Source organism: Heterodontus francisci, chromosome 26, assembly GCF_036365525.1.
Source record: "Heterodontus francisci isolate sHetFra1 chromosome 26, sHetFra1.hap1, whole genome shotgun sequence".
Classification (NCBI taxonomy): Eukaryota; Metazoa; Chordata; class Chondrichthyes; order Heterodontiformes; family Heterodontidae; genus Heterodontus; species Heterodontus francisci.
This window is the reverse complement of record NC_090396.1, coordinates 24,087,797-24,115,695: the sequence shown is the minus strand read 5'-3', so window position 1 is coordinate 24,115,695 and position 27,899 is coordinate 24,087,797. Positions and strand designations below refer to the sequence as shown.

The 27,899-nt window shown below is 43.2% G+C and overlaps 1 protein-coding gene and 1 long non-coding RNA gene across 4 annotated transcripts in view; one reads left to right on the top strand and one right to left on the bottom strand.

Moving 5' to 3' along the window:
- The window catches only part of LOC137384229 (protein NATD1-like), a 33,506-nt gene extending 31,174 nt beyond the window's left edge, over positions 1-2,332 (bottom strand). The window contains exon 1 of the mRNA XM_068057942.1: positions 2,160-2,332. Coding sequence (XP_067914043.1) covers positions 2,160-2,286 — 127 coding nt within the window. The 5' untranslated portion in view covers positions 2,287-2,332. The remainder of the gene's footprint in view (positions 1-2,159) is intronic.
- The window catches only part of LOC137384230 (uncharacterized), a 35,041-nt gene continuing 9,196 nt past the window's right edge, over positions 2,055-27,899 (top strand). For 2 of the 3 annotated variants that reach the window (XR_010977547.1, XR_010977549.1), the window contains exons 1-3: positions 2,055-2,262; positions 6,749-6,838; positions 22,481-22,629. This is a non-coding gene — a long non-coding RNA (uncharacterized lncRNA). The remainder of the gene's footprint in view (positions 2,263-6,748; positions 6,839-22,480; positions 22,630-27,899) is intronic. The other variant, XR_010977548.1, reaches the window with a different exon arrangement.

Genomic DNA, 27,899 nt, shown 5'->3' with positions numbered 1-27,899 from the left:
GATTGTCCAACTTTGGGCCTTAAGAGTGGATGGTAGAGCGGATTAATGGCACTTTCTGATGATGGGATATCAGGGCAGAAGTGCTTTGCGTATTGTATGTGGGGCTCCATAAGTAATGTAGCCAAGGCAGCATATCACCACCGCAGGCTGCCATTTGGAGTTTCAAGCTCCTGCCTCTGTGGTATCCTACTTGGGGCCCTGGTGGTGTGCATCTCATCATGCAGTGACAAATATGTCCATGTGCAGAGAAAAATGGATCTACAAGGCTAGAGAAACGCTCCCTTATAACTGATAGTAAATTTTTCTCTAAGGTTGATAATCCTTGATGTAGGTCACCTTGAATGTTAAATACCTACATCAAATGTAGCAGCAGTCAAGGATTATGCAACATTCCTTTTACTCCTTGGGTCATTGCGATTTCCACAGCAGCCACTTTGTTGGCACTGCCAACCAACATTCCCTTTAAAATTTTGTCACACATGGCCAGTTTTTTCAATGCGCAGTCCCTTTAATTTTGCACAGCTGCTGCACAGCCAAGCCCACACAATATTTCAATGTGACAAGGCCTGCATGGTTGCGTATGTGCACAGCTTAATGGGAAGATCGATGCCAACTATGGGTCTAGCACATTATGGACATTGAAGATAGCGGTACTCAGACTCTTGTCTATACCACAGGTATATCATGCCCATTACACTCAAAATAAGGCACTGGTTCTTCATAAGCCTCATAATGCTCCATCTGAGAGCAATCCCACTGATCTCCATGCATATCACTCCCTTTGGTTCCAATCCTTCATTGGCCTCCCAAAAGATATCTTAAGCCAGTGGAGCTTCTTTCTTTTCTGCAGTCGGTAAGTGCCCTTGTGCTCGTGTTTCACTAACTTTTGAAGGTCACAAAAAGAAAAATAACAAAGATCAGTCAGCCCATCTTTCCATAGAAACTCATGGTGCCCTCTCACAGCATCTAGCTGCCTCTTGAATAATTATAGGCTCACTGATTTCACAAGTTTGACAGGAAGATCATTCCAAGGGGTGATGTTCTTCCTTCTCAGTCCTGAACTCCTGTTTTTTACCAGTATGTATTTATAATCCCATTGTTGCACAGTCATAATTTAACTTGAAATAGTACTGTAATTCTGTATGGTCAGTAGGAACGCATAGGAGGAAAGACACTGTACTCACTGGCAGACAACCCATATCATCTGTCTCTCCCCAACAGCTTCTTCAATGCCACTACTTTGATGGCTGTGGTTCATGATCTACATTCTTGTACACCTGACAGCATTTCCTTATGTGGAACCTTGGCTTGACTTGCTGTCACGTGCTTTCAGTGGTGACACCCCCACCCCACCCCACTTGATGAGGGAAACAGCAGCAGAAATTTCTGCCCTGCGGCAGGTAAAATCTTCCATAACCAATGTCCATGAAACCCTTAATGCTAGTTTATTCAACCATGGCTTCTGAAGTATGTGATGAATCCACAAATATTTCAGTCCTTAAAAGCAAAATACTGCAGATGCTGGAAATCTGAAATAAAAACAAGAAATGCTGAAAATACTCAGCAGGTCTGTCAGCATCTGTGGAGACAGAAGCAGAGTTAATGTTTCAGGTCAGTGACCCTTCTTCAGAACTGGCAGTGCTGCCAGACCTGCTGAGTATTTCCAGCATTTCTTGTTTTTAATATTTTAGTCCTAGTAGGTCAAGCAATATATGTATGCAGATGCCAAGGTGTGATAGTCACTTGTCTGCTGTGATTGGTTCCATACTGTTGACTAAATTTCCCAAATTGGGTAGCATAAGCCTGCAGCTGGAGGAGACTTTGGACAACGAAAGTATTGCTTAAATACCCACCAATTCCTAAAAATTCATCCCAATGAAAACTGACAGTCAAGGAAAGGTTAAGGCCACCACTTGCTTTTGATTGAGATGTATGTCACGGTGAGGGTGAAAATAAGCGCATACGGATTATTAATGTCGGCAGCTAGGGGCGGGGGCTCTGAGTTTGCGCAGTGGATGCTTTATGATTTATTCAGAGTCTCGGGTACCGCCAAGCTGCCCTGGTAACGGGTAGAATCATTCACGGAGGCGGTTGGCCTATTTGGTGCGGCCGCCAGACTTGTATTTCTATTGGTGACGCTCCCAGCCCAGGCTACTTACCGCCCAGGCTAACTGAAAATTGTTGTCTTTGACGGTCATGTCGGACAGTGAAGTTACCGGAGGTGGACATGCTGCTCCCAGCAGGATACTTCAACTTTAACAGGTTAGCGACAAACTTCCGAGACATGGCCGCCTGGAACCTTCCGCCGCGCGAGTAGCAACGGCGCCCAGATATTGCGCCCCCTATAAGAGCGCCCAGTAACTGCGGCCCGACGCAGCCTTGCAAACCCAACCGCCCTCTCAAGCTCAGCTTGACTGCACGCCCAACACCATCCCCACCCTCAACCCAAAGCATAACCAAACTTTGTTTCTGCAATAAATGTTATTTAGAAACACAGCAATAAATTCAACCCTATTTGCTGATGTTAATGTGCTTACTTTCATCCTCACAATTGCATACATCTCACTTATCAACGATGGCCTTAACTTTTCTTCGGTTGCCAGTTTGCATAGTGATAATCTCTCTTTGGCAGTTGCCAAAACCCATTGCAACTTCAGCCCAACTCTTAAAGGAGGTGTCATCTTGCGGATGAGACGATAAACCAAGGCCCCAACTGCCAGCTCGGTGGATGTTAAAGATCCCTTGGCACTATTTCAAAGACGTGCAGGGGAGTTATCCCCAGCATTCTAGCCAATATTTATCCCTCAATCAACATCACAAAAACAGATTATCTGGTCACTATTACATTGCTGGTTGTGGGAGTTTGCTGTGGACAAATTAGTTGTCATGTTTCCTATATTACACAGTGACTACACTTCAAAAGTACTTCATTGGCTGTAAAGCACTTTGAGACATCTGATGGTTGTGAAAAGCACTATATAAATGCAAGTTTTTTTTCTCATTCTCCTTAACCCCAAACCCAATATCTAGATCAGTTGGTAGTACTTTCACCTTAGAGTCAAACAATCATGAGTTCAAATCCCACTCCAGAGGATTGAGTATATATCTTGGCTGGTACCCACGTGGCCCAGGGGTTAAATTAAGTGTCTACTCTTCCAGTAATATTATTGGTCCAAGGAAACAATATGTCCCATGCCCCCAGTTAGGTAGCATTGTAGTAATGATTTGATGCTACCTTTTCTGGTAATTTCAATTTAATCAGATCATGCCTGTAATAGATTACTCAGTTGCCTTGGCTTTGTTGGTAGCATTTTTGACCCTGAGTCAGAAGGACTTGAATTCAAGTCCCACTCTAGACACTTGAGCGCAAAATCCAGGCTGACCCTCTCAGCGCAATACTGAGGGAGTGCAGCACTGTTGGAGGTGTTGTTTCTCGGATGTGACATTAAACCAAGGCCCCATGTGCCCTCAGGTGGATGTAAAAGATCCCATGTCACTAGTTTGAAGAAGAGCAGGGGAGGTCTTTCCTGGTGCCCATGTCAAGATGTATACCTCAACCAACATCACTGAAACAGATCATCTGGTCACTAGTCCATTGCTGTTTGAGGGACCTAGCTATGTGCAAATTCCCTATACTTTGGGACATCCAGAGGTTGTAAAATGCACCATATAACTGTAAATGTTTCTTCCTTACCCTAATCCCAATCTAAAACCTAACTTTAATCCTAACTCCAATCCCAATGGAATACCTAACACAACCCAAACTCACCTAACCTTAAACCACCTCCTCCTACAAATAAAGTCACTGTAAACTAACACTTTAACCCATAACTCCTTCAACTACCCTAACATTGGTCTGGCACAATGTCCCTCCTCCACCCAAACCCCAAACAGAACCTAACCTTAAACTCCTAATCATCTTCCTACAAATAAAGTTGCCTACACTAACTCTAATTGTTAAATCTAACTCTAACTTACTCCCCCCGGACCCTAACATTGGTTTTGTCAGAAAAGCTGTTTCCTCCACCCCCTGAAACCCAACTCTAACCCTCCTCTTCCTCCTCCGAGTAAAGTTGCCCTAAGCTAATTTAAACCCCTAAATTCAATACTACCCTAACATCTGTCCAAGCACAGAGCCACCCTCAAAAAAAACCAATTCCAACCCAATCCATAACCCTTCTCCTGTTGCAAATGAATTCACCCTAACCTAACTCTGACCACTAAATCTAAAACTACTGTCACATTCAGAAAGCAGAGAGCCTTCCTCCCTGGGAAACCCAAATTTTAATCATCCTCCTCCAAATAAAGTCACCCTAAACCCAACTCCAACATTACCCTATGCTAACCTCAGTCTGGGTACACAGCCTCCTTCCTCCACCCAAAACCTAATCCCAACCCAAATCCAGCTCTAAACCACTTTCTCCTCCAACTACAGTCACCTTTAACCTAGACCAATCCCAACCCTCCTTCCAATAAAATAATTCCAGACTAACTCTAACCCTCACCTAGCATTCATCCATCCAGGCAGAGCCTCCCTGCTCCACCCGCAACCCAACCATAAACCAAACATAACGCTCTTCTAAATAAAGTCACACTAACCCTAATCCAAACCCTCCTTCAAATAAAGTTACTTTAAACCAAACTTCAATCTCAATCCTAAACCTCGAATCCAATTTTAAACCTGACTCTATTCCAATACTAAGTTCTCCCAGTTCTTAAGTTGAATCAGTTTACAACTTCAGCTTTCAATTTGTACCCAAGCTGAATCTCAACATTGGCTTATATACACCAAGCATGGATACCTGTTAAATATAGCAATGCAAGAAAAAAGTCAGGGAAAATGGCTGATAATCCATTAAATATGCACAATTTGAGGTGGCTATAAGGCAAATAGGGTGTTAAGTTGTATAGCTAGAACTATCAAGTATAAAACAAAGTATTATACTTATACTATATGACATTGGTATATCCACACTTCAGGTATTGTATCAAGTTTTGATCCACACACATGGCAAAAGCTGTGAAAATGTTGTAGAAGGTGTGTCAGAGGATGACCAGAATAATATCGAGTCTTAGGATTCTTAGTTATCAGGAAAGGCTCAAGGGTTAGGTCTATTTATTTTAAGGAAACAAAAGTTTACAGGGTACATACTTGAGGTGCTTAAATTGATGAAGGGGTTGGATCCAGTCCAGTTGAATAGGTTATTTGAGATGGATGGGGTTGGCAAGACTAGACGGTGTGCATTTACAATTCTTAGGCAAAGATTTGGGTTGAGATGGGATATGGGATCTGCTTATGGAAAAGAATGCTAATGCTGACCCCAAGAAAATGTAAAGGATGCCAACTTGCATTCAACATTGGCAGAGCAGGACTGAAGCACAGTGTGCATATGCAGTTAGACACAACACTGCCAGCAGCTCATGATTTTTATCCGATGACTAGAATTGGCAGGGATCAGTAGAACTGGATAATGTGCTCCCAAAAACAATTTCTACAGGACATCATACAAGTGGAAAGCATTGGCGTTATCAAGGAGTCCCTGTGGTAGAACACACACACACCCATCAAACATAAAACAGGCAAAGGCTATGATTTATCCACAAATTAGTATAATGCAAGCAAAAATTAAGAGCATAAAGCTTAAGCAATGGGCACTGCTCAATTCTGCATATGTCATTAGGAAGTAAACACAGAACTGAAATTATTCCAAAAATGACCGTACAATGTAAATAGCATTTAAAATAATTAGTATAGTACCTTAATATTTTTAATGCAAATCCATTTGGATAATGTAGCCCATTAAACATAAATGAGGAAAATCACCTGTGGTAATGTAGTTTTTGCAAATTGCAACTAACTATTTGTTTATATTCTTTTTCTTTGGCCTCCTTGTCTCGAGAGACAATGGGTAAGCACCTGGAGGTGGTCAGTGGTTTGTGAAGCAGCGCCTGGAGTGGCTATGAAGGCCAATTCTAGAGTGACAGACTCTTCCACAGGCGCTGCTATTAAAATTGGTTGTCGGGGCTGTTACACAGTTGGCTCTCTCCTTGCGCTTGTTTTTTTTCCTGCCAACTGCTAAGTCTCTTCCACTGGCCACACCTTAGCCCCGCCTTTATGGCTGTCCGCCAGCTCTGGCGATCATTGGCAACTGACTCCCACGACTTGTGATCAATGTCACAGGACTTCATGTCGCGTTTGCAGTCGTCTTTAAAGCAGAGACATGGACGACCAGTGGGTCTGACACCAGTGACGAGCTCGCTGTACAATGTGTCCTTGGGGATCCTGCCATCTTCCATGTGGCTCACATGGCCAAGCCATCTCAAGCGCCGCTGGCTCAGTAGTGTGTATAAGCTGGGGATGTTGGCCGCCTCGAGGACCTCTGTGTTGGAGATACGGTCCTGCCACCTGATGCCAAGGATTCTCCGGAGGCAGCGAAAATGGAACGAATTGAGACATTGCTCTTGGTTGACACACGCTGTCCAGGCCTCGCCGCCGTAGAGCAAGGCACCGAGGACGCAGGCTTGACACACCCTGACTCCTGTGTTCCGTGTCAGTGCGCCATGTTTATATTGATTATAACAAATACAGTATCAAGTTAATGAATATATTTTTAGTGTAAATCTATAATGTGTGTAATATTTTGCTTTACAGGATTCCAGTGTAATTCTTTTTTTTTCATTTATTATGTTTAAGGATTTACCTTTTGATTACAGTGCTATAATATCGCATTTATGTTTTATGTTGTAGAATAGACCTAAAGAGTTGAATGGCCAAAGTTCGTTCTTACAGAAATCACAAAATCTTCACACAATGTATACAGCCATTTAATGCACAACGGTTTGTATTTATTTACCACCTTTAATGTAGTCAAATGCCCCAAGGTGTTTCAAGAGTGTTATCAAATAAAATTTGACATGCACATTTTCATAATACAAAAACAACTTTTCACACCTTTCATCAAAATGAGATTATTATTTTTCTACAAAAGGGACATGCTGTCAAAACTTTTCGTCTTGCAGTCAGATGCAAGAATGCCAAATTTCAAAGAGAGCAACAATTTGTACTGCATGAGAAGTGGGTGCTGATAGGTTGGCAAGACAACTCTGATTGGTCAAGGCATTGCCATGCAGAATGCACCAGGGAACTAATGTCTCTCACGCTTTTGTTTACTTCAAAAAAGGCGCAAAGCCTAGACATGTTCCTTTTGCCGGCAGAGGACAGGTCTCTGCCTGTGAATATATGTAGTTTCTAGCAAGCGTAAGTGAGCCACATTGTGAGCCCGACTGATAATCTTATAGTGGTTCTTAGTATAATTCTTAGCACACTCAGGATTGTTCAGCAAGTGCTGTCCAATCGTGGAATCACATCTAACATTGGACATTATGTTCTGAGTTTTGCAAGCATGGGCTGGTTGAGTGCGGTCAATACTCTGCCTATTGCGAACAGCCGAAGGGCCGTGCTGTTTGATACGATCCACCAGTCGTTGGGATGTACGGCCTACATCCCTGGCATCGCACCGGCACTGAAATTCATATACCACATCACTCATTTGTGTGGTAGGCAGAATGTCTTTTTGGCTTGACGGTAGCATCCTGTTAGTGGAAAATACCACTCGTGTTGCTACTGCATAGTAGCAGCGTTAAATGGCTAGCTACTTTTGCTATATTTGAATCTGCAGCTGCATGTAAGAATTGAATTTACTTTGTAATTGAAGCATATTTCTTAGGGTCTCACTTTTGGAGCTCCTGTAAGAATTAGTTGAAATTACTACAGTTTACCTTATTCAATCAACATTTGTAATTATTTGGGAAAAATTGTACTTTAAGTTTACTAATCATATGAAACATCTTTTGCAATAAGTCAGTCTTGGGTTTAAGAGAGCTGTGTCTGACTCTTCTGGTTGCAATATCTGCGGGGAGGAGCTCTTTGGGTAAAAGCCTATTCCACAGGTGCCTCTGACCACCCATGTTCATGCGGAGATGCCTCCTGCAGATGCTCCACATCCCTTGGCTATGGCTCCCGCGTTGCAGGATTGTCTGCTTTGATTGGCTGCACCACCCTGGTACATCAATATCCAGACAAGCTGTCACAGCGCAGTTGTACAGCACGCACTGCTCCATGATTATCGTCACTGCCTTTTCTGGTGAGTATTGGAGGACAACGCCAGACCTATCTAAGCACCTGAATTAGCTGTTCAGCAGCCTGATAGTACTTTGTTGTATCTCTGCTCTGCTTCAGTCTGTGGGACGCTTAAAGTCGTCATTAGCCACAGCAGCAAGAGGTAAGCCTCATCACCAAGAATCCATCCCTCCACTCGTTCCCCATCCTTCAGCCTGCACTCAAATATTAGTTTCTGTGTATGGGGTGCTGTCTCTGCTGGTGGTGCTTCACTCTTTGGGTCTCCTGTCTCTGGTTCTCTTCCTCCTATTTTTCTTCCTCCTCCATTACAATAGCAAACAGGTTACAGCCAGCTAAAAAGCCATTTATTATTTCTCAAAATGGACAGGAAAATGCCTTCAATGCTTTCTGGTGCAGCTGATTTGCATCTGCTTGAGGTGACTGCAGGTTTCTGTGAACCTGAAAATCTGGTCACAATTTGAAGAGACCCTTCGCAATTGCAGGGCATTTGCATATAATACATTGTATCTTGGGGGCGAGACCATTATTGTGAGTGGAGAATCGCTCAGGCGGAGAGATCGAGTGACAGTCGTAAAAGATTGAGGAAATGCAGGCATATTATAATTATATGGGTAAATTGCTTAGTAATTTGTCTATGATCTTATAGGCTGCATATTTGCTTTGCATCCCATTAAGTGTTTCTGTGCGTGCAAGTACACATGAAACTCCAGGCCAGGGTACTTTGAGTATCTTGTCCTTCAGGCTACACTGATTTTCATTGCACATTTTTTTCAGCTGTCATTTTGCCATTTCTTTCCTTTTTGTCTATTGTTACAGAATTCTAATATGGAAAAAGGTTCATAGAAGCTATTTTGGAGAAGCTTTTGCATGGGTTGATCTTAGTCTGCAGAAAGGGAAGAATCTATCATTAGATCTATGACTAATATCATAGCTTTAAGCTACAGTGCAATGAGCTGACACAGCACAGATACACTGGGAGCTTGTTGCAGTAGTATTTCAAGGTAACAGACCCTAGTAAGATTTCTGTCATAATGCACCAAACTCTTTTACAAATGTCAGATTGAGAATAAGGTAGTTTAGGAATTCTTCAGAAAGCTTAAGGGCAGATGTCAATCTTTTACACGACCTTTCCAAATGATTCTTTTGACTTTTCTTCTGAAGGTTTTCTCATTACTGCAGAGTCTGCAAAATTGTTTCTGAAGTTTTATGAGAGGTTAGTCCGGTGGATAGTTAATGAACAGAGGTCTGATCTACACCCTAATAAAACATTGGGGAATTCATGGTGGTGGTTGAGTGCTGGGAGTTACAGTCTGCAGTAAGAGCAATAGCAACATCAGGCAATAGCAAGATTTTTATTGCTAGTGGTAACACACAATTTGCAGGATACAATAGCGTTGTTGTTAGATGCACAAATGACTTCATTGGGTAGTTCATTACTCAAAAGAGTTTGGGAAATGTTTAAATTTGATACCTATTTGTGCTATTCTAAATGCTCTCTTTTCCTCTGTTTGATTCCATTGACTTTAATAGTGCCTTTCTTTATTTCAGCTCACTTGTCTCCTTTCCAGATCTTTTATATATCTACAATAGCTTCTTTATCTCCTCCTGAATATTTTCATTCCTTCTTTTGTGCCTAAAATTTGCTGGTGTAAAGCAGATGGATCTTCCCCTGCATTCCACCTGCATTTATTCTGGTATAGGTGGAACAAGTGAGAAACTGACCTATTCAAAAATGACGACTCTTAAAAAATTAAGCACCTTCCTCCATCTCTAAAAAGAACCTGAACTAGTGTAGAGGTCCAGTCCCAAAGGTGCCTGCAGATCTCACCCTACCGTTGTTCTGAAGAGATCAATTCTACACGTCAGACCATCCACATATACTGACTATAACACATTGCAGCTTCTGGTAGCAATATGAAAACACCATTCTACTGATAAAAACAGAAAATTATCAAAAGTGTTTTTTTTTAAAATCCTACACATGTAAAGTCAGCAAGTGGTCAAGTGCCAGCGGTATTGATTCTCTGCCACTGGATAGCAAAACTTTATCTTACTTAGTTGTGATCTGGTACCACTCACTGGGGTAGCTGTGCTACTGCCACTAATCAGCACAATGTATTATTTAATGTTTAGATTTTAGCTAGATTGGCTTCTCCAGTACCCCAATACACCCAAACGGGTGTGTTTGAGAACTTCAAATTTCTGTCTGTTAAAGGTGAGTCAACTAAGCTTTTACTCCCAAGTTTTATGAAATATCTTTCCTCTGTCATGAACAAGTGATACATTGAAATTTAAATCAATGCAGATGGAATAATTTATTTTTACAGGGGCGGAGCATTGTAGAGAGTTATTTCAGGTTATTAAAATGGCAGCATCTTTAGGAAAGGCAATAAACCTTTTTTGGAAGGAAGAATAAGCAGAAGAGCCACATGCCATTTTCATGCAAGTGTCACAAACAAATAAGAACATAAATAGAAACAGCCCTTGAGCCTGCTCTGCAATTCAATAGGATCTTCTACCTCAGCTACACCTTCCCATATCCCGTAATTCCCTTCATATCCAAACATCTGTCAGTCTCCTACTTGAATATACTCACAAGACTGAGCATCCACAGCTTTCTGATGTAGGGAATTCCAAAGGTGCACAACCCTCTACAGAATTTTTTCTTCAGCTCAGCCCTAAATGGCCAATCCCTTATTCTGAGTCAGTGACCACCAATTCTAGACTAGGAGAAACATACTCCCAGCATCTACCCTGTCAAGCCCCCTCAGAATTTTATATATTTCAATGAGATCACCTTTCATTCTTCTAAACTCTAGGGAATATGGGCCTACTCTACTCAGTCTCTCCTCAGAGAACAATACCCTCATCCCAGGAATCAGTCTAGTGAGCCTTTGTTGCACCCCCTTTAAGGCAAGTATATCCTCCTTTAGGTAAGGGGACCAAAACTTCACACAGTGCTCCAAGTGTGATCTCACCAAGGTCCTTTACACGTAATGAGGTGTGTTTAGCGGTGTCCATCAGGAGTTCTGATGAAAGGTCACACATCTGAAACATTAAATCTGCTTCTCTCCCCACAGATGCTGCCAGACCTGCTGAGTATTTCCAGCACTTTATATTTTTATTTCAGATTTCCGGCACCTGCAGTATTTTGCTTTTATTATATGAGGTATGTCTACCTGATTTGTGTCATTATCTTGTAAAGAAACAAGAGCCTGATCTGAAAACTGCACCTTCAAGCCAACTTAAGACACTATGGGAAGTTTGCTGCTGTAACACATTTGAAATCTAGTTCTCATTTTATTAAAGCTTTTATTTCTTGTTAATGAGATGACAAGAAAGCCCAAGGCAGTTTATTGTAAGACTTGTGCTAGCCAAGCTTATTGTGAATCTTAGTCTGTTTCAGTAGCTGACCAACGAAAGCATTAGCCACTTCATTAACCCGGGCAAAGCAGCATGGTTTATCATTTTTGATATTCATGCAGAAGGCTTTAAAGTTAAGCAAAGTAAATGTGTCTGTGACATCTGTTGGTTTGTCTTTGGGCATTGAAGAGTTAACTGGTATTTGTACGTCAGTAAGCAGAGCTCGGTGTAAATGCATACCAAGTCAGAGCTTCATGCTCCAAACTTTGCTTTGCTTGGCTTGATTAAAGAGCTATGCAAAGCTCATAGTATAACTAACTGCTGCCAACTCACACCACTCTAAAGCAGGTATTAGTACCAAGCCAGTACTTGCAGTATAAGAAGCCCAGTTGTCATTTCAGGAATTATTATATAATTAATAAGATGCTGTCTGCCATGCATAGTCATTGAGAACAAGACGCAGAGGAGAGAGTGAAACATATTGCTTTATTAATGCGCTGTCAGGCAACCCCCACCTGCCAAGAATGAGGCATAATAATTTTGTCATATGAACATTGATTTCAAACTTGCTGGGAAGAAGAGAAGGCCTGTTACAATGACTTCTAGACACTTGGCTGAAAAACATTTGCATATTAACAGCCAATGCTTCTGGAGACGAAAGGACCATTCCCTGACACATTCAACCCACAATGGATTTTGATCACCAGACATTGAAGGTGTAAGGGAGAGCATTCCAGAGACTGCTAAGGTGATACAATCCACAAAAGCCAGAATTGGATAAACCAGCTGCTTACATGACTAACTGGCTGGTCCATGGTTTTTTGAACTAGCCACAGAGTTTTTGAACTCAGAAAGACTGTTTGCTCCTGGAATGAGAGACCTCTCCTATCTGCTCCCATCTCTTTCTCACAAGCCTCTGGACCCACTGAAGACACATGAACTTCAAGAGAGAAAAGTCTCCTACATTGAACAAGGTTTAAGAAGAATGCTGAGCCCCAACGAAAAGCAAGACTTACCTACAATCAAGGACTTTACAGCGAGCTCGAAGAACAGTAACCAAAACCATCTTCAGACATTGTCTCAAACTTTTCCACTTCATTTCTTCTGCTCTTTTCTGTCTCTACCTGCGGCGCAGTGGTTAGCACCGCAGCCTCACAGCTCCAGCGACCCGGGTTCAATTCTGGGTACTGCCTGTGTGGAGTTTGCAAGTTCTCCCTGTGTCTGCGTGGGTTTCCTCCGGGTGCTCCGGTTTCCTCCCACATGCCAAAAGACTTGCAGGTTGATAGGTTAATTGGCCTTTATAAATTGCCCCTAGTATAGGTAGGTGGTAGGGAAATATAGGGACAGGTGGGGATGTGGTAGGAATATGGAATTAGTGTAGGATTAGTATAAATGGGTGGTTGATGGTCGGCACAGACTCGGTGGGCCGAAGGGCCTGTTTCAGTGCTGTATCTCTAAACTAAACATATGCATGCTAGCATGGGCGTGTCGCGTACCCGTAGGCGTTAACCGAATTGTTTAAGTTTAATAAAGTTCAACCTTTTATCTTTAAACCTAAGAAAACCTGTTTGACTAGTTTCTTTGCCTTATAATTGGAAGTTAGTGAACAAGGATTCACTCAGGGGGAGATAAAAAAACAGTGTGTTTAAAATTAAACCCTGTTACAGTAAGACCAGGTGAAGGCTGAGAGGGAACCCTAGACCTCTTTCTCACCTGGTCGTAACAGAAATTTGGGGGCTACCTTCCTGGATTTGACCCACAGACAAATGAGAAATTGGAAGTGGGAAGCCAAACTGTTCCCAATCAAAAAAGAGCAAGATTTCAATACAGGTTTTCTTGTGGTTGTGTGTGCTAGAATACCAACATGTCTGCAACTGAAGCTATTAGCTCCCCAAGCCAGGGATAAGTTAAAAGCACTGTCTATGGAGGAGTTGAGGGAAATGGCTGAACAGTGTGGGATCACTGTCTGTGGCAAGGCTAGGAAGTCTGAACTCCCAAGGCTAGTGGCCAACCATTTTTCCCTTGAATCTGAAGAAGCAGAAACAGGGTTAGAAGTAGACCCTGACAGGGTATTGCTAGCAAAGCTACAATTGGAACAGAGGAGACTGGAATTAAAGGAGAAAGAAAGAGAGAGACAGGAGAAAGAAAGAGACAGGAGAGAGAGAAAGAAAGACCCTTCCAGAAGGAACGTGAAGACAAATAGAGGGAGGAGAGAGAAAGAGAAAGATCCTTCCAAAAAGAATGCAAAGAGAGAGAGCTGAAGCAACTTGAGTTAACTGGGGGGGGTGGCAGAGTAACCCCAGGGAAAGCATGGCCAATATGGAGGAGTGTAATTCAGGGCTGGCTACAGAATTGTTAAAACAAGCTCAACTAATCCAAAAATACAGTGAGGAAGATGTGGAAGCGTTTTTTTGTATCCTTTGAGAAACTGGCAAGGCAGCTAAAATGGCCAGCTGAGACCTGGCCTCTTTCATTACAAAGCAAGCTAACCAGAAAAGCCCATGTGGTTTATTCCCTGTTGCCAGATGAGAGTTCATCAAATTATGAACTGACAAAAAATGCTATCCTCAGGCGAAGCCTATCGCCAAAAGTTTAGAATCCTCAAGAAGCAAGCTAATCAAACTTATCTGGAGTTTGAAAGAGGTAAGCAGCTGGCTTTTGACCAGTGGCTGAGGGCTCATAAAGTACAGCTCAGCTATGAGAATCTCAGAGAAGTAATTCTGTTAGAGGAATTTAAACATTCTCTCCCACTCTCCATAAAGACCCATGCAGAGGAGCAGTGGGTTCTGAGTGCCCAGTAAGCAGCCGTTCTGGCTGTTGAGTTTGTTTTAAATTATACATCAGTTTCCCAGGGAAGAATCTTTCCTAGTCACTCCCACAAATCCGAAAAGGACAAAGGGTGGGAAGGTGATAGGAACCCAAGCAGTCCTTGGCAAGAAAGAAAAGCAGGAGACACAGGAGCCTTCCTCTAGCCAAAAAGGAAGATGCTGTGAGCAAGAGTGAGACCCAGAGACCTGTGTGCTTCCATTGTAACAGGGCAGGTCACCTAACAGCTGGCTGCTGGAACCTAAAGGGAAAACTTGTAGGGTTAATCAGGGCACACCTGCTCAGTGAAGAATTAATCCTGAAGGAGAGCACAATAGAGAAATTTGTAGCTTTAACTGCAGTAAGAGTGCAACCCAGGAAGTTTACTACTGCAAGTGCAGGAAAATTTAATAGGATTCCTGAAGGCTATCGGGGTTTTTGTGTCTGAAGGGAGAGTAACCCCATACCCCTCGAGTGGGGCAAGCAAGCCCATAGTAATTCTCAGGGGCAACTAGATCCCTTTTACTGGGAAAAGGCCTGACCTTTCCCCCAGTGAGTGCAGTGAACACCAGAATGGTGGTGAATGTTATTGGAGGGCAGTGTATGCCTGTACCTGTACATCGGGTGCACCTGGAGTGCAACCAGGGGCTGGTAACCATAGGGATTGTCCCTAGTTAGCCTGTGGACGGGTTTGACCTGCTCCTAGTAATGATCTGGCGAGAGTGAAGGTGGTAGTCCCCCCAGTAATGAAAGACCGCAGGAGGTCAGAGAGACAGGGTAGTGGCAGGAGACGAACCCCTGCAGTTTCCCTGAATGTGTAGTGAATCAGGCCATGATCAAACCAACTCTCCCAGAGCCAACTAAATTGGCACTGCAAGCAGATAGCCATGAGGTCTGTCAATCTGAGACTTTCTTTGGAAAGTTAAAAGACCCAGGGAATGAATTAAATACATTTTCCCTAGATGAGGCTCAGCGAGCCAACCCAGTATTGTGAGAGTTAGCATAGGCTGCCCAATCTGAAAGTGAAGCAGAGGGAGTCCCTGATTGCTACTATTTAAAGAATGAGGTACTGATGAGGAAATGGAGTTCTCCTCACAGACCTGAGAGCAAGGAGTGGACAGTAGTTCACCAGTTAGTGGTGCCGCAGAGGTACCGGAGAGAAATATTAAGAAGGGCCCACAAGACTACAGTAGCTCTACATGCCGGTATACGAAAGACCAAAGCCCGCATAAGACAGCAGTTTGACTGGCCAAAACTCCATAAAGATCCACTGAGTGTGGAGGTGTCATGCTAGGACCCTACCTGCCAAGAATGAGGCACATTAATTTTGTCATGAACATTGATTTTAAACTGTTACTGGAGTGAAGAAAGGACTTGTTAAACAGATCCACTGTGGCTGGAAAAGACATTTGCATATTAACAGATGGTGATTGGAAGGACAAAGGACCATTCCCTGACACAATCAACCCACAGTTGGACCTTGATCATCAGGTATTATGTGTAAGAGGAGCATTCCAGAGACTGCTAAGGTGATACAATCCAAGACGTGGTCAGACCAGTAACTAATCATGCTTGGCAACCTGGGTTTTTCTGAATTGTACAAACAGTTTGAACTCAGAGTGTCTGTTTGCTCCTGGACTGAGAACATCTCTCCTATCTGCTCCCATCTCTTTCTCACGAGCCTCTGAATCCACTGAAGACACATGAACCCCAAGAGAGAAAAGTTTCCTACAGCAAACAAGGTTTAAGAAGAATACTGGGCCCCAATGAAAAGCATGATCTACCTATAATCAAGGATTCTACAGTGAGCTTGAAGAACCGTAAGAAAAACCCTCTTCAGATATTGCCTCAAACTTCTCCACTTTAATTTTCTTCTCTTTTCTGCCTCTATTTGCATGTGTTTATCGCGCATGCATGTTAGCGTGGGTGCGTCGTGTATCCGTAGGCGTTAACCAAATTAGAGTTTAAGTTTAATAAATTTCAACTTTTCTTCTTTAAACCTAAGAAAGCCTGTTTGTGCTGGTTTCTTTGCCTTATAATTGGAAAGCGGTGAACAAGGATTCACCAAAGGGAAGCTAAAAACACAGTGTGTTTAAAATTAAACTCTGTTACAGTAAGACCAGGTGTAGGCTGAGTGGGACCCCCTGGACACCTTTCTCACCTGGTCGCAACAGAAATTTGGCATAGCCATGTCAGAACAGAAGGAGGTCATTCAGCATACATTGAGTCTGTGCTGAATCTAAGTCAGGGTTGTCCAACATACGGCCCCAGACAGAATCTGAGCCTCCAAAGGTTTCCATCCAGCCCACCAAGAATGAGGAATTTCCGCTGAAGATCCACCATTGGCTTCTTCCAGCCTGCCAAAACCTTCTGTGACTGACAATGGCTGCAGCTCCTTTACTGACATGGCGGAGATGCCTCACAGTGCATATCCCCCTGTATGAAGATGGCGGACGCGGTTAAGTACCTTACGTTCTGGCTCCTTTACTAAGATGGCGGCACCTAGGCTGAGCTGCTTGTTTGCTGGCGCTTCCCGCCCGAACTGCATTCCCAGTGCCGTCTTCCAGCCTTGAGCTTGGGAGAGGTGACAGAGCCCAGACCCGGGACCTGGGGGGCAGGGTGCTGGGTAGGAGGGGTGGGTAACACAGAGGAGGGGAGAGAGACACAGAGAGAGAGAGGGATGACAATATTGAAAATGCTGGTCCTTTTAATTACACAGGACTCATTTCAGTGTTAATAGAGAGCAGGTAATGCTCATTATATTTTTGCATTTAAGGGCTTGGTTTTTGGCCAGTGGGGGAGTTGCCTCTGGACAGAGAGTTAGTCCAGAAGGGAAGAGTGGGAACTGATATTTGGACTGAACTATGAATTGACAATAAAACAGTTGTGGATCAGACACTGTCATCGGCTTCCTCATTTTGGTGAATGGACATCTGCCTGTTTAACATTTTAGCAGAGGATTAACTTTGATTTCTTCAAGTGGGAATATAAAGAAAAATATAGTTTCTTTCTCTAACCAAAGCAAGGCTCCCAGTGGCTTTCTGGATGACATGGCTGAGCCACGCTGCAGGCTCTCAAATTATGATTACCCACCAGTCTTTTTGGAATTGGAACCATATGAACAATGGAAGGATAAAGTGGAAAAGTGGACTCTGGTCATTTCCCTCAGCAAGAGGAAGCAAGTTATGGCCTTGTATATCTCTTTACCAGGAAAAAGTAAGATTAGCAATAAAGTATTTTCGGAACTGGATGTTACTGACTTGGATACTGAAGAGGGATTGTCAATTCTAATACAATTTATGGACAAGATTTACAAAAGATGATTTGTTGGAAGGCAATGAAGCATGATCGACTTTTGATAAGTTTATGAAGTTGGACAATCAGTCCATGGAAGAATATGTCATGGAATTTGATAGGTTATATAACAGATTAAAAAAATTCAATCGAGAAATTCCTGAGTCTGTACCTGCGTTCAAATTGTTTGTGCACAAATCTCTTATGGATAGACTTTTGGTTTTGATAGGGGTTCAATTTCAAGGTAAAGAGTCTTTCTTTTTTTTTGAGCAAATGACTGCTGCTCTAAAGAAATTTTTGGGGAAACAAATATTTCCAGCTACCTTCATGTCACAAATTGGAAATCCTGCTGTGATACAGAGAATGGAGGACGCCATGATTACTGACTCTCATAATCTATGGGAGGGGGGGGCCTAGTCGCAGCCGTTTGTAGAAAGAGTTGCTGAAAGACCTTTTGAAGTGGGTCGCCCTTTTGATAGATTTATGGATCAAAACAGAAGGCAATATTGGGATGATAGCCGAAGGCAAATGAATCCTAGAGATGCGCGGGGAGTGGTTAATAGGTGTTTTCAGTGTGCATCTAAGTATCCCTATGCCAAGCATTGTCCTAGAACCAGGAATTGAGTATTTGAAGTAACTCATGAGACGGACAGTTCTGATGATGATGAACAACATGACAATATCATATTGGTGACTGAAAACTTTGACTTGGGCCATGAGCATTTTGGTTGCCAATTCATTCAATTATGCGATATTAGATAGTGGCTGTACCTCAACTCTGTGTGGCGTTGATTGGCTAAGCTGTTACTTGGAATCCCTTGACAAAGCAGATAGAAGGAAAGTTAGAGAATATGAAAGCTTTAGGTTTGGAGACAATAATACGTTAACGTCTTTAAAGAGACTGGTCCTCCCATGTGAAATAGCAGGGATGCGTCATTTCATCAGCACTGATGTGGTTCAGAGTGACATACCGCTGTTGAGTAAATTTTCAATGAAAAGAGCAAAGATGAGATTGGACATGGAGAATGACATAGCATTTGTTTTTTATTTATTTTTTTATTTAGAGATACAGCACTGAAACAGGCCCTTCGGCCCACCGAGTCTGTGCCAACCAACAACCACCCATTTATACTAACCCTACAGTAATCCCTTATTCCCTATCACCTACCTACACTAGGGGCAATTTACAATGGCCAATTTACCTATCACCTGCAAGTCTTTGGCTGTGGGAGGAAACCGGAGCACCCGGGGAAAACCCGCAGACACAGGGAGAACTTGCAAACTCCACACAGGCAGTACCCAGAATTGAACCCGGGTCACTGGAGCTGTGAGGCTGCGGTGCTAACCACTGCGCTGCCCATTGTCTTTGGTAAAGCGGTAAATTTACAATTCACTGGATCAGGACATTATTGTATCCCGTTGAGGACACGGAGTGTTTCTTGCCAAGAAGTTCAAAAGTATTTTTTGACCTCTGGTAACGAGGAGAATTATCTGGAAGTTGCACGGACAATTTGCCCATCCTTCATAGGAGAAGTTAAAGCTACTACTGAAGGATGCTGGAGTTGTGGATAAAGAATACAACTCCCTTTGTTGAACAAATCACACCTCAATATGACATATGTATTAAATATTGGAAGACACTGCCACGCCCGGTTTTGAGTGTCCCTTTAGCTCAGGAATTTAATGAAGTGTGGCTATGGACCTGAAAATATGAGTCAGAGATCAAGGTATTTATCTGTTGCATTTTGTCGATTTATGGCAACTAGGTTCAGCATATCTACGGTAATGAACAACAAGGACAAACTGACAATAGTGGATAAAGTTATGGAAAAGTGGGTTGGTTGGGTCTTGGAATGCCAGCAAAATTTCTGACAGACAATGGAGGGGAATTTGCAAATGATGAGTTTAGAGACATGTGTGAGAACATAACTATTGTAGTTATGAACACTGCTGCAGAAAGTCCATTCAGCAATGGCTTGTGTGAAAGAAATCATGTGATAGTTGATGAAATGTTACACAAAATACTGGCAGATCAACTGAACTGCAAGCTACAAATGGCTCTGGCATGGGCAGTACATGCAAAAAATTATTTACAAATGGTGGTGGGGTGGGGGGGGGGGGGGGTGTATAGCCCATACCAATCCAAAATTGCCTTCCATATGATCCTCCGGCCCTGGAGGGAACAACTAATTAGGCTGTACTTTCTCCACTCACCTAAATGCACTACATGCCAGCAGGAGAGCGTTTATCAAAGCTGAAGCATCAGAACAAATTCGGAGAGCATTAGGACATCACATAAGACAGTCTAGGGAAGGCTTTAGTTCTGGCGATCTTTATTATAAGAGAGAAGGGCATAGGGAATGGAAAGGTCCGGGGAAAAGTTATCTGACATGACAGGAAAATTCTAGTAATACAACATGGGAATAAACCATAAAAGCACATTGTTCACAGGTATTAGGGATGTGTTACGAATTTTCGAACAAAGAGAACATGGGAGAAGGTGATGATCATGAGGCACCATGTGCATTGCATACCCAAGCATTGTGCAATTTTTGAGCCAGAGGGGCAGGATCTGAGAGCTCAAGAAATAGATACGATACACGTACTGATCGTGAAGAGCAAAAAGAAGTCATCTCATCCAGGGATCAGGTGCCCAAAGCAGGTTCCCGGGTGGTGTACCGGCCAGCAGGGTCCAGTAACTGGAGGGAGGCTACAATAGTTGGACGGGCAGGGAAGCATACTGGCAAATACAAAAATTGGTTAAATGCCCAAGAAGAGGGAGAAGAAGTGAAGGCCATGGATTGGCAAACAGAAGTACAAGAATGGAGAACGAGAAAACGTAGCTCGAGTTCAGGTAATGATTCAGGAGATGCATCTGGGAGGAAGAAAAAATCGCATACAGTGGACAGGACCTCGAGTAGACATTTTGATGGGGGTAGTCCAGAGAGAGCTCAACGTGAGAGGACGCAGCCTGCTGAGGCGCAGGTGTAGCCTGGATATTGGAGAACCTTCTCTGGATAAGGTCAGAAGTCCCCATGATCGTGAAGTGTTTGTAGCTGCTAATAGGTTAGATAGAGCGATATGAGGCAAAACTCAGAGTTAGAGTTGTAAAGAATGTGGGGTATATTCAGAGGTTGTGAATAGGGGCCAACCTGCCGTATCACACAGATGGATCTGTACAGGAAAAAATCCTACCAGATGGGACCTATAAGACTCGGTTGGTGGCCAGAAGTTTTGAGGAGTGCTTGGGGGGGATAAAGGTATCAGGGTAGACTCTCCCACAGTGGGAAAAGTTTTTTTTGGGAGGGTCTTTTTGGCCATTTTAGCAACCTATTCTTGGAGGTGCAAGTCCAACGATATCAAAGCGGCTTTCCTTCAGGGTGACCTGCTTCAGAGGGAAGTGTTTCTCCAGCCTCCGAAGGAAGCATCAGACATAGACGAGAAGCTCTGGAAGTTGAATAAATGTGTTTATGGGTTGAATGACGCTTCCCGGGTATGGTATTTTTCGGTGAGGGCAGTTCTGTTACAGTTAGGGTGTTCACAACTGAAGGCGGACCCTGCAATGTTGTATTGGCACTATATTGGAAAACCTTCGGGTATCTTTATGATGCATGTGAATGATTTTTTTTTTGTGGGGTGGTACTAATGAGTTTGAAAAGAACTTTATTCATCGAATTATGGAGGAATTTAAAATTAGCAGTGAAACTTCTGGGGCTTTTAAATATGTGGGTTTGGAGATAAAACAGGGTGAGTCGGATGTAGTTTTACATCAACATTCTTACTTGGAAAATGTCACTTTCCCCCCCCACCCCCCTCCCATCACAATTGGTCACACCAGATCAGGATAGAAAGACGCAGCTCTGTCCAAGGATGAAATGGAATAGTTAAGGAGTCTTGTCGGACAGCTCAATTGGTTAGCCACACAGACGAGACCAGATGCAAGTTTTGATGTGTTAGAACTTAGTCTTGTGATGAAACATCCTAAGGTTTAAGACATCCTGAGGGTGAACAAAAATGTTTTAAAAATAAAGAGAAGTGTATGCTGAAGGTCCTTGCTTTGGGTAATCCCAAAAATATGAAATTAATCGTTTTTAGTGATGCCTCGCAAGCAAACCTTGGTGATGGAATTTCCAGTGCAGGAGGGTTTGTGATATTCCTTGTGGGAGAGAATGGGAAAGATTGCCTACTGGCAAGGGAGGCCAAGAAAATAAGAGTGAAGAGCACATTAGCTGCTGAAACTCTTGCACTCGTGGATGCTGTTGATGTGGAGTTATATTTGTCCAAGATCTTGGAAGAAATGACAATACCAATTGAATGTAACATAGATAATCGATCCCTGTGGAATAATGTACATTTGACAAAAAGCATAAATGAAAAAAGGCTGAGGATAGACATAGCCAGTTTAAAGCAAATGTCGGAAAGGAAAGACTTAAGACTAAGCTAAGATGGGTAAATACTAGTCATCAACTATCAGATTGTTTCACTAAGAGGAATGCCTCTAGTGAAAAGTTGTTGATGGTTCTGGAAGGAGGATATCTCTCTATGTAACGTTTGGGAATCTGAGTTTTTATACAATATATATTAGATATGCTTTTCTTTAAAAGAAAGGGAATCTGACAACATTAAAAATGCTGGTCCCTTTTAATTAAACAGGACCCATTTCAGTGTTAATAGAGAGCAGGTGATACTCATAATTTTACATTTAAGGGCTGGGTTTTTGCCCAGTAGGGGAGTTGCTTCTGGACAGAGATTTGGTCTAGAAGGGAAGAGTGGGAACTGATATTTGGACTGAACTATGAATTAACAAAACAGTTGTGGATCAGAGACTGTCATTGGCTTCCTCATTTTTGGTGAATGGACATCTGCTTGTTTAACAAGGAAGACCGAGCGATCAAGATCATTTCTGACAGATGGACATCTATCCAGAATACTTTGCATCACTATTTCAAATAGACATTGTCTACCTCTGCAAGCAAAAACAATGCCAGATATCTCACTAAATCAATATTCAACATAGTGACGAGAAAGTAAGTTAATAAATTAGTCTTCTCATTTAAAGCTTGTTTGCAAAAATGCACATTTTTGTGGTTTTGACTAATAGTAAAATAAATTTCCAATACCTTTTTTCTTTCTGAAATTTGCTCACTGGCCCCCTATGTAGGACAAAAAATATAATGCGGTCCCTCATGCGAAAAGGTTGGACATTCCTGGGCTAAATCTTCTACTCTAATCCCACTTTCCTGTCTTATATTCAAAATTAACATAGTTATTTCAATTTATTTTATAAATAACACACTGATTTCTATTGGGGCCCATCGTGTGTGAGGCAGCTTTGTACCATGGTGTTACATATCTTTGCATCATTTTTTTAAAAATGCATTTAGGGCAATACATCCCTTATGACAAGCCATTTAATCTACTTAAAGTTTTATTTTTGTTGCTGAAAAGTGACTCAAGTACAAGAGCATGTGAAGCTAAGATTGTCACACAAACAAATGATTTCAACCACAAATTAAAGGACAATAGGAATATATGAACATTGGGAGGTCATTCAGCCCCAAATTCATTTACATCATGGCTGATCTGTTTCTCAACTCCATCTACCCGTCTTGGTTCCACATCCCTTAATACCCTTGCGTAACAACAAAAATCTACAAATTTCAGTTTTGAAATTTTCTACTGGCGTAGACTCCAAAAGCTTTCTGGGGGTGAATGTTCCAGATTTCCACTACCCTTTGTGAAGAAGTGGTTCCTGAAAGCACCATTAGTAATCTGGTTCCAATTTAAAGGTTATGTCCCCTTGTTCTAGATTCCTCCATCAGAGGAAATAGGTTCTCTCTCTGTCTAAATGTGGCAAAAGTTGTAAAATTCCTACAAAGTTCATAAGCAATACACATGTTCAAAAACTGATCAATGTAAATTTTGCCTCAACACTTTAGTCCCATTAGTGTGCACACTTTCCTTCGCTGACTTTCTTTTCCTGTTATTCAGTTGTCCTTCTCTAACCTGGAGGGTCAGATTGTCCAGCCTACCTCCAAAGGTACAACATCAGTGCAACTCTCCTAAGTGCTTTGAGGTGGTGTTGTATAAGGCTGATTAATATTCTCTGTGCAACCCAGTAAAATTGATTTGGATACAACTTGACTCTTACTGATGTAGAGAACAATAGTGATATAAAAAGGACTGAAAAGAAAGCAAAAGTAGAACACATTCAGTCCCTCAAGCCTACTCTGCTGACCTGTACCTCAACTCCATTTACCTGCATATCCAGATACCCATATCTAACTTAAATCTATCTATCTCAATCTTGCAAGCACCAATTGTCCTGGTATCCACAGCCTTTTTTTAGGAGGAATGAGTTCCAAATTCCTACTCTGTGTGGAAAAAGTGCTTCCTTATTTCACTCCTGAATGACCAAGCTCTATTTTTAAGATTATGTCCCTTGCTCTTGATTCACCAGACGAAATCATTTATTTGTATCAATCCCTTTAATATTTTAAACACCTCTATCAGTTTATCCTCAATCTCCTATAGTCCAGAGAATATAAGCGAAGTTTATGCAACTTGTCCTCATAGTTTAAATCGCTAAACCTGTAAAGGTGAAACAGATGATATACTCATCAGAATAGAAAGCAGAAACAGAAAATAGGAAAGAGGGAGATGCTTACGTAAGAAGCTATTCTAAAAGCAGGCAAATTGAGAGAAATCAGAAACATTAAGCATAAGACCTGGAAAGAGGCAGAAGGAGAGATGGAGCAGGAGAGATGTAGGGCTGAATTTTACTGATTGGATGGATGACCCAATGTCGGGTGGATATTTGGGTCAGTAGCATGCACATGCGGGTGGCAGGACTTCCTCAGCGATTTTACAAGGAAGAGCATATTTAGGGCCAGCAGGTAGAGAAGCTGGCTAATTAAGGGTGTCAGGTGGGTCATAGTACCAGCAGCTCAGTGTTAAGCACCATTTTTAAAACATTCAGGCAGCCTGCAGACACAGGCTACAAAGGAAGGGGGTTAGATCAACGGAATCTGTGAGGAATGGCTTCATCACGAGGAAGTGTTGCTCTAAGATTCAGTGATGCCTCCCTGGAAGTGCTCTTGCAGGCAACAAGGCAAAGGAGAGATGTCGTGTTTCCAGCAGACTGGTAGAAGGTGGCAGAGGAAGTCCATTGCGTAGGGATGGTTGCAAAATCGTGGATCCAGTGACAAAACAAATTTAATGACCGGTGCGGTCTGGAAAGGTGAGTGACATTTAGAATGGCAAACTGGAAGCCCAGCATAAATTAAAAGACACCCATGAAATGTGAGGCCAGGTAGTAGACCCATGCATAGGACAACAGTAGGCACCAATGTCAACATTGAGGCGCCCAGTTCACATGCATCTGAACCCCATGATCAGTGATGGGTGAACACTGCGTTTAGATGGCTGAATGGCCACATCACAATGCCATCTCAGCAGCATGGTGCTGCACATTTCCAGTTCCTCAGTTTCCAGCAGAGATGCGTCAGGAGTGACACTGCATATATCTGTGCTTGCAGGAGAACTGTGCCCATAATGCGAGGGAACATCAATGCACAGGAGGTGGAGTGCCATTCATCACCATTAGAGGAGGAGGTCATGGATATCAGATGGGTCATGGCAGGACAGCCTGTCACTGAGGGCAAGGCAGGTGTGGAAGCAATGGAGAGTGAGTAAAGTGATGGTTGTGTCCATCATTCCCTCGACCATGTATGAGCTGTGGCACCTGTGTGGGCCTTTAATGCCACTGCATGCTTCTGATTAAGGGGAGGTATTGGGTTGGTTGAAGATGCAGCTGTTTCACTTAAATCATGTATCTCCAGCAGGTGCAGCAGCTGATGAGGAAGAGACAAGGTCTCCTGGTCCACTGGAAAGCTCAGAGGATCTACAGCCACCTCAGGACACTGTCAAACTTGCAATCTGGAATACTGCTGGACAGGAGCGATTCCGGACATTAACACCAAGCTATTACAGAGCAGCTCAAGGTGTTATTTTACTGTATGATGTCACGAGAAGAGAAACCTTTGTAAAGCTTGAAAACTGGCTGAATTGGAAACCTTCAGCACAAAACATGGAGTTGTAAAGATGCTGGTTGGAAACAAGATTGATATCAGTGCATCACTTCATTCCACCACACCATCCAACAGTGCAGATACACTCCCGTGGTGGGTTTTGTCACACATGTAGGATGCATTGCACAATCTGGTGAGCACTGCACAAACACACAGGAGGAGGTAATGGAAGCAGTGACAGCAGCAGGCACTTCCCTTCCGAGGAGTGAGGAGAGGCCCAGCAATGCTCAGCTTCATGCAGACGGTGAGCCTCACGTGTCATCAGAAAAGTGGCAGATGCTTCAGCAACAGCGTGAAATATGTAAACATCTGTCGAAATTTAGAGGCAATGCATTCCCATGCACAAACTATGGAGGAGACCATTCATGCCATGAGTAGTGCTATTTCTCTGGCATAGGAGCGCATAGTGTTCTCCATTGAGACAGTGATGACCCTCATGGAGAGACACATGGAACATTATACCAAGTGGATACAGGGGTTGTGCACAGACCTCCATAGTTTCTCCATGTGGAGCGATGGGTGGCCGAGATGGGGCAGCCACGCATCTGCCCATTGCCAGGAGGTGACACACTGCAGGCAACCATGGGATTGCATTTGAGGCCTGAAAGGGCTGAGGATGGGTAGGCTGAAGGCAATGGGGGCTCCTCTCAAGGTTCTTCGATTGCTGAAAGTGGATCCTTGGCCTTTTTGATGGTGATACCTACTCTGCTTGCTGGTTTGATGACTGAGGTGGCCCCGATGTGCTGGGACCCCAGCACAGTAGAGCTCAGCCACCCAGAAGATGCAAACCGCAGCCATCTCATGCACTGGAGCATGGAAGGCAGCAGCCTGCCTCCACATCAACTCCAGGCACAGTGGGAGCACCTGGAGTTGAAATAGAAGTAACCATAAGCGAGTATGTAAATGCATGGACTAGCACTTGGGGTCTTACTGAGTGATAATTAATGTATTATAAGAGTTAAAGGTCTTGTGATGCAATGTATAATGACTTGTGTATTTATTTTTGTGCACCAATTGGCAATGTCCAGATGTGGAATCAAATATATGGATGGAATGTAAAGGTGAGCACCTCCTGAGCGCCTGTGTTGACAGAAGACCTTGGCATACCGTGATGTTAGAGATGGTAGGGGCTTCGAATGAAAAGTTAGCTAGACTGCCTCTGGAAGAGAACTTCTTGTTTTGGTGGTCTCTTGCACTTGTTCTCATGTGAAGCGTCTGCTATTCAGAGAGTCACGAGTCTCCCTGCCACACATATCCCTGCCTGGTGACCTGCGACCCACGGTGCCAGCTTCATCGGCTGGCACATGTTGAGGCGCTTCATGCTCATCCTCCTCTTCTGAGGATACGGCTTGCTGACTCTGTCTGTCTGTCTGTCTTTCTCTGGCTCCAGCATTACTCCCCTCTGGAGCGCCAGGTTGAATAATGCGCAGCAGATGACAATGATGCAGGATACCCTTGAGGGGTGTATTACAAGGCTCCCCGAGATCTATCGAGGCACCTAAGCCTTTCAAAAGGCCAATGGCCCTTTTGATGGTGACCCTTGTAGTCATACAGCAGTGATTGTACGTGTCCTCTGCCTGTGAGTTGGGGTTGCGTACAGGGGTCAGAAGCCATCTCTTCTGTGGATACCCCTTGTCCCCCAGGATCCAGAGACAGTCTAAGCATGTAGGAGTCATGGCAGCTTCCCACAAACCTTGCACACACCTGCATGATACACTTACTGTGATTGCAGATGACTTGAACGTTCAGGGAGTGGAACCCCTTCCTGTTCACAAAGGCACCCGGCTGCTCTGAGAGACCCTTGATGGTCACAGGAGTACAGTCAATGACCTCCTGCACCTGGGGGAATCCAGCCATGGCCCCAAAGCTGACTGCCCGCTCAGCCTGACTGTCCTAATTGGTTGTGAACTTGATATATTAGCCAGCCTGACAGTACATGGCATCCATGACCTTCTTTATACAGCGATAGACCACTGACTGACAGATGCCACATAGCTCTCCAGACTATCCCTAGAATAAACCACAGGCAAAAATGTTGAGTGCCAACGTCACCTTTAACACGACAGGCATTGGATCTCTGCCACATCCCAATCGCATCAACTACTGCTCTGGCATACCACGCAGCTCCACCAACTGCCTGGAGAGAGACAGTCTCCATAGACATTGGTGCTCAGCCATCTCTGAGGCTGAGCCGCAGACAGTACATC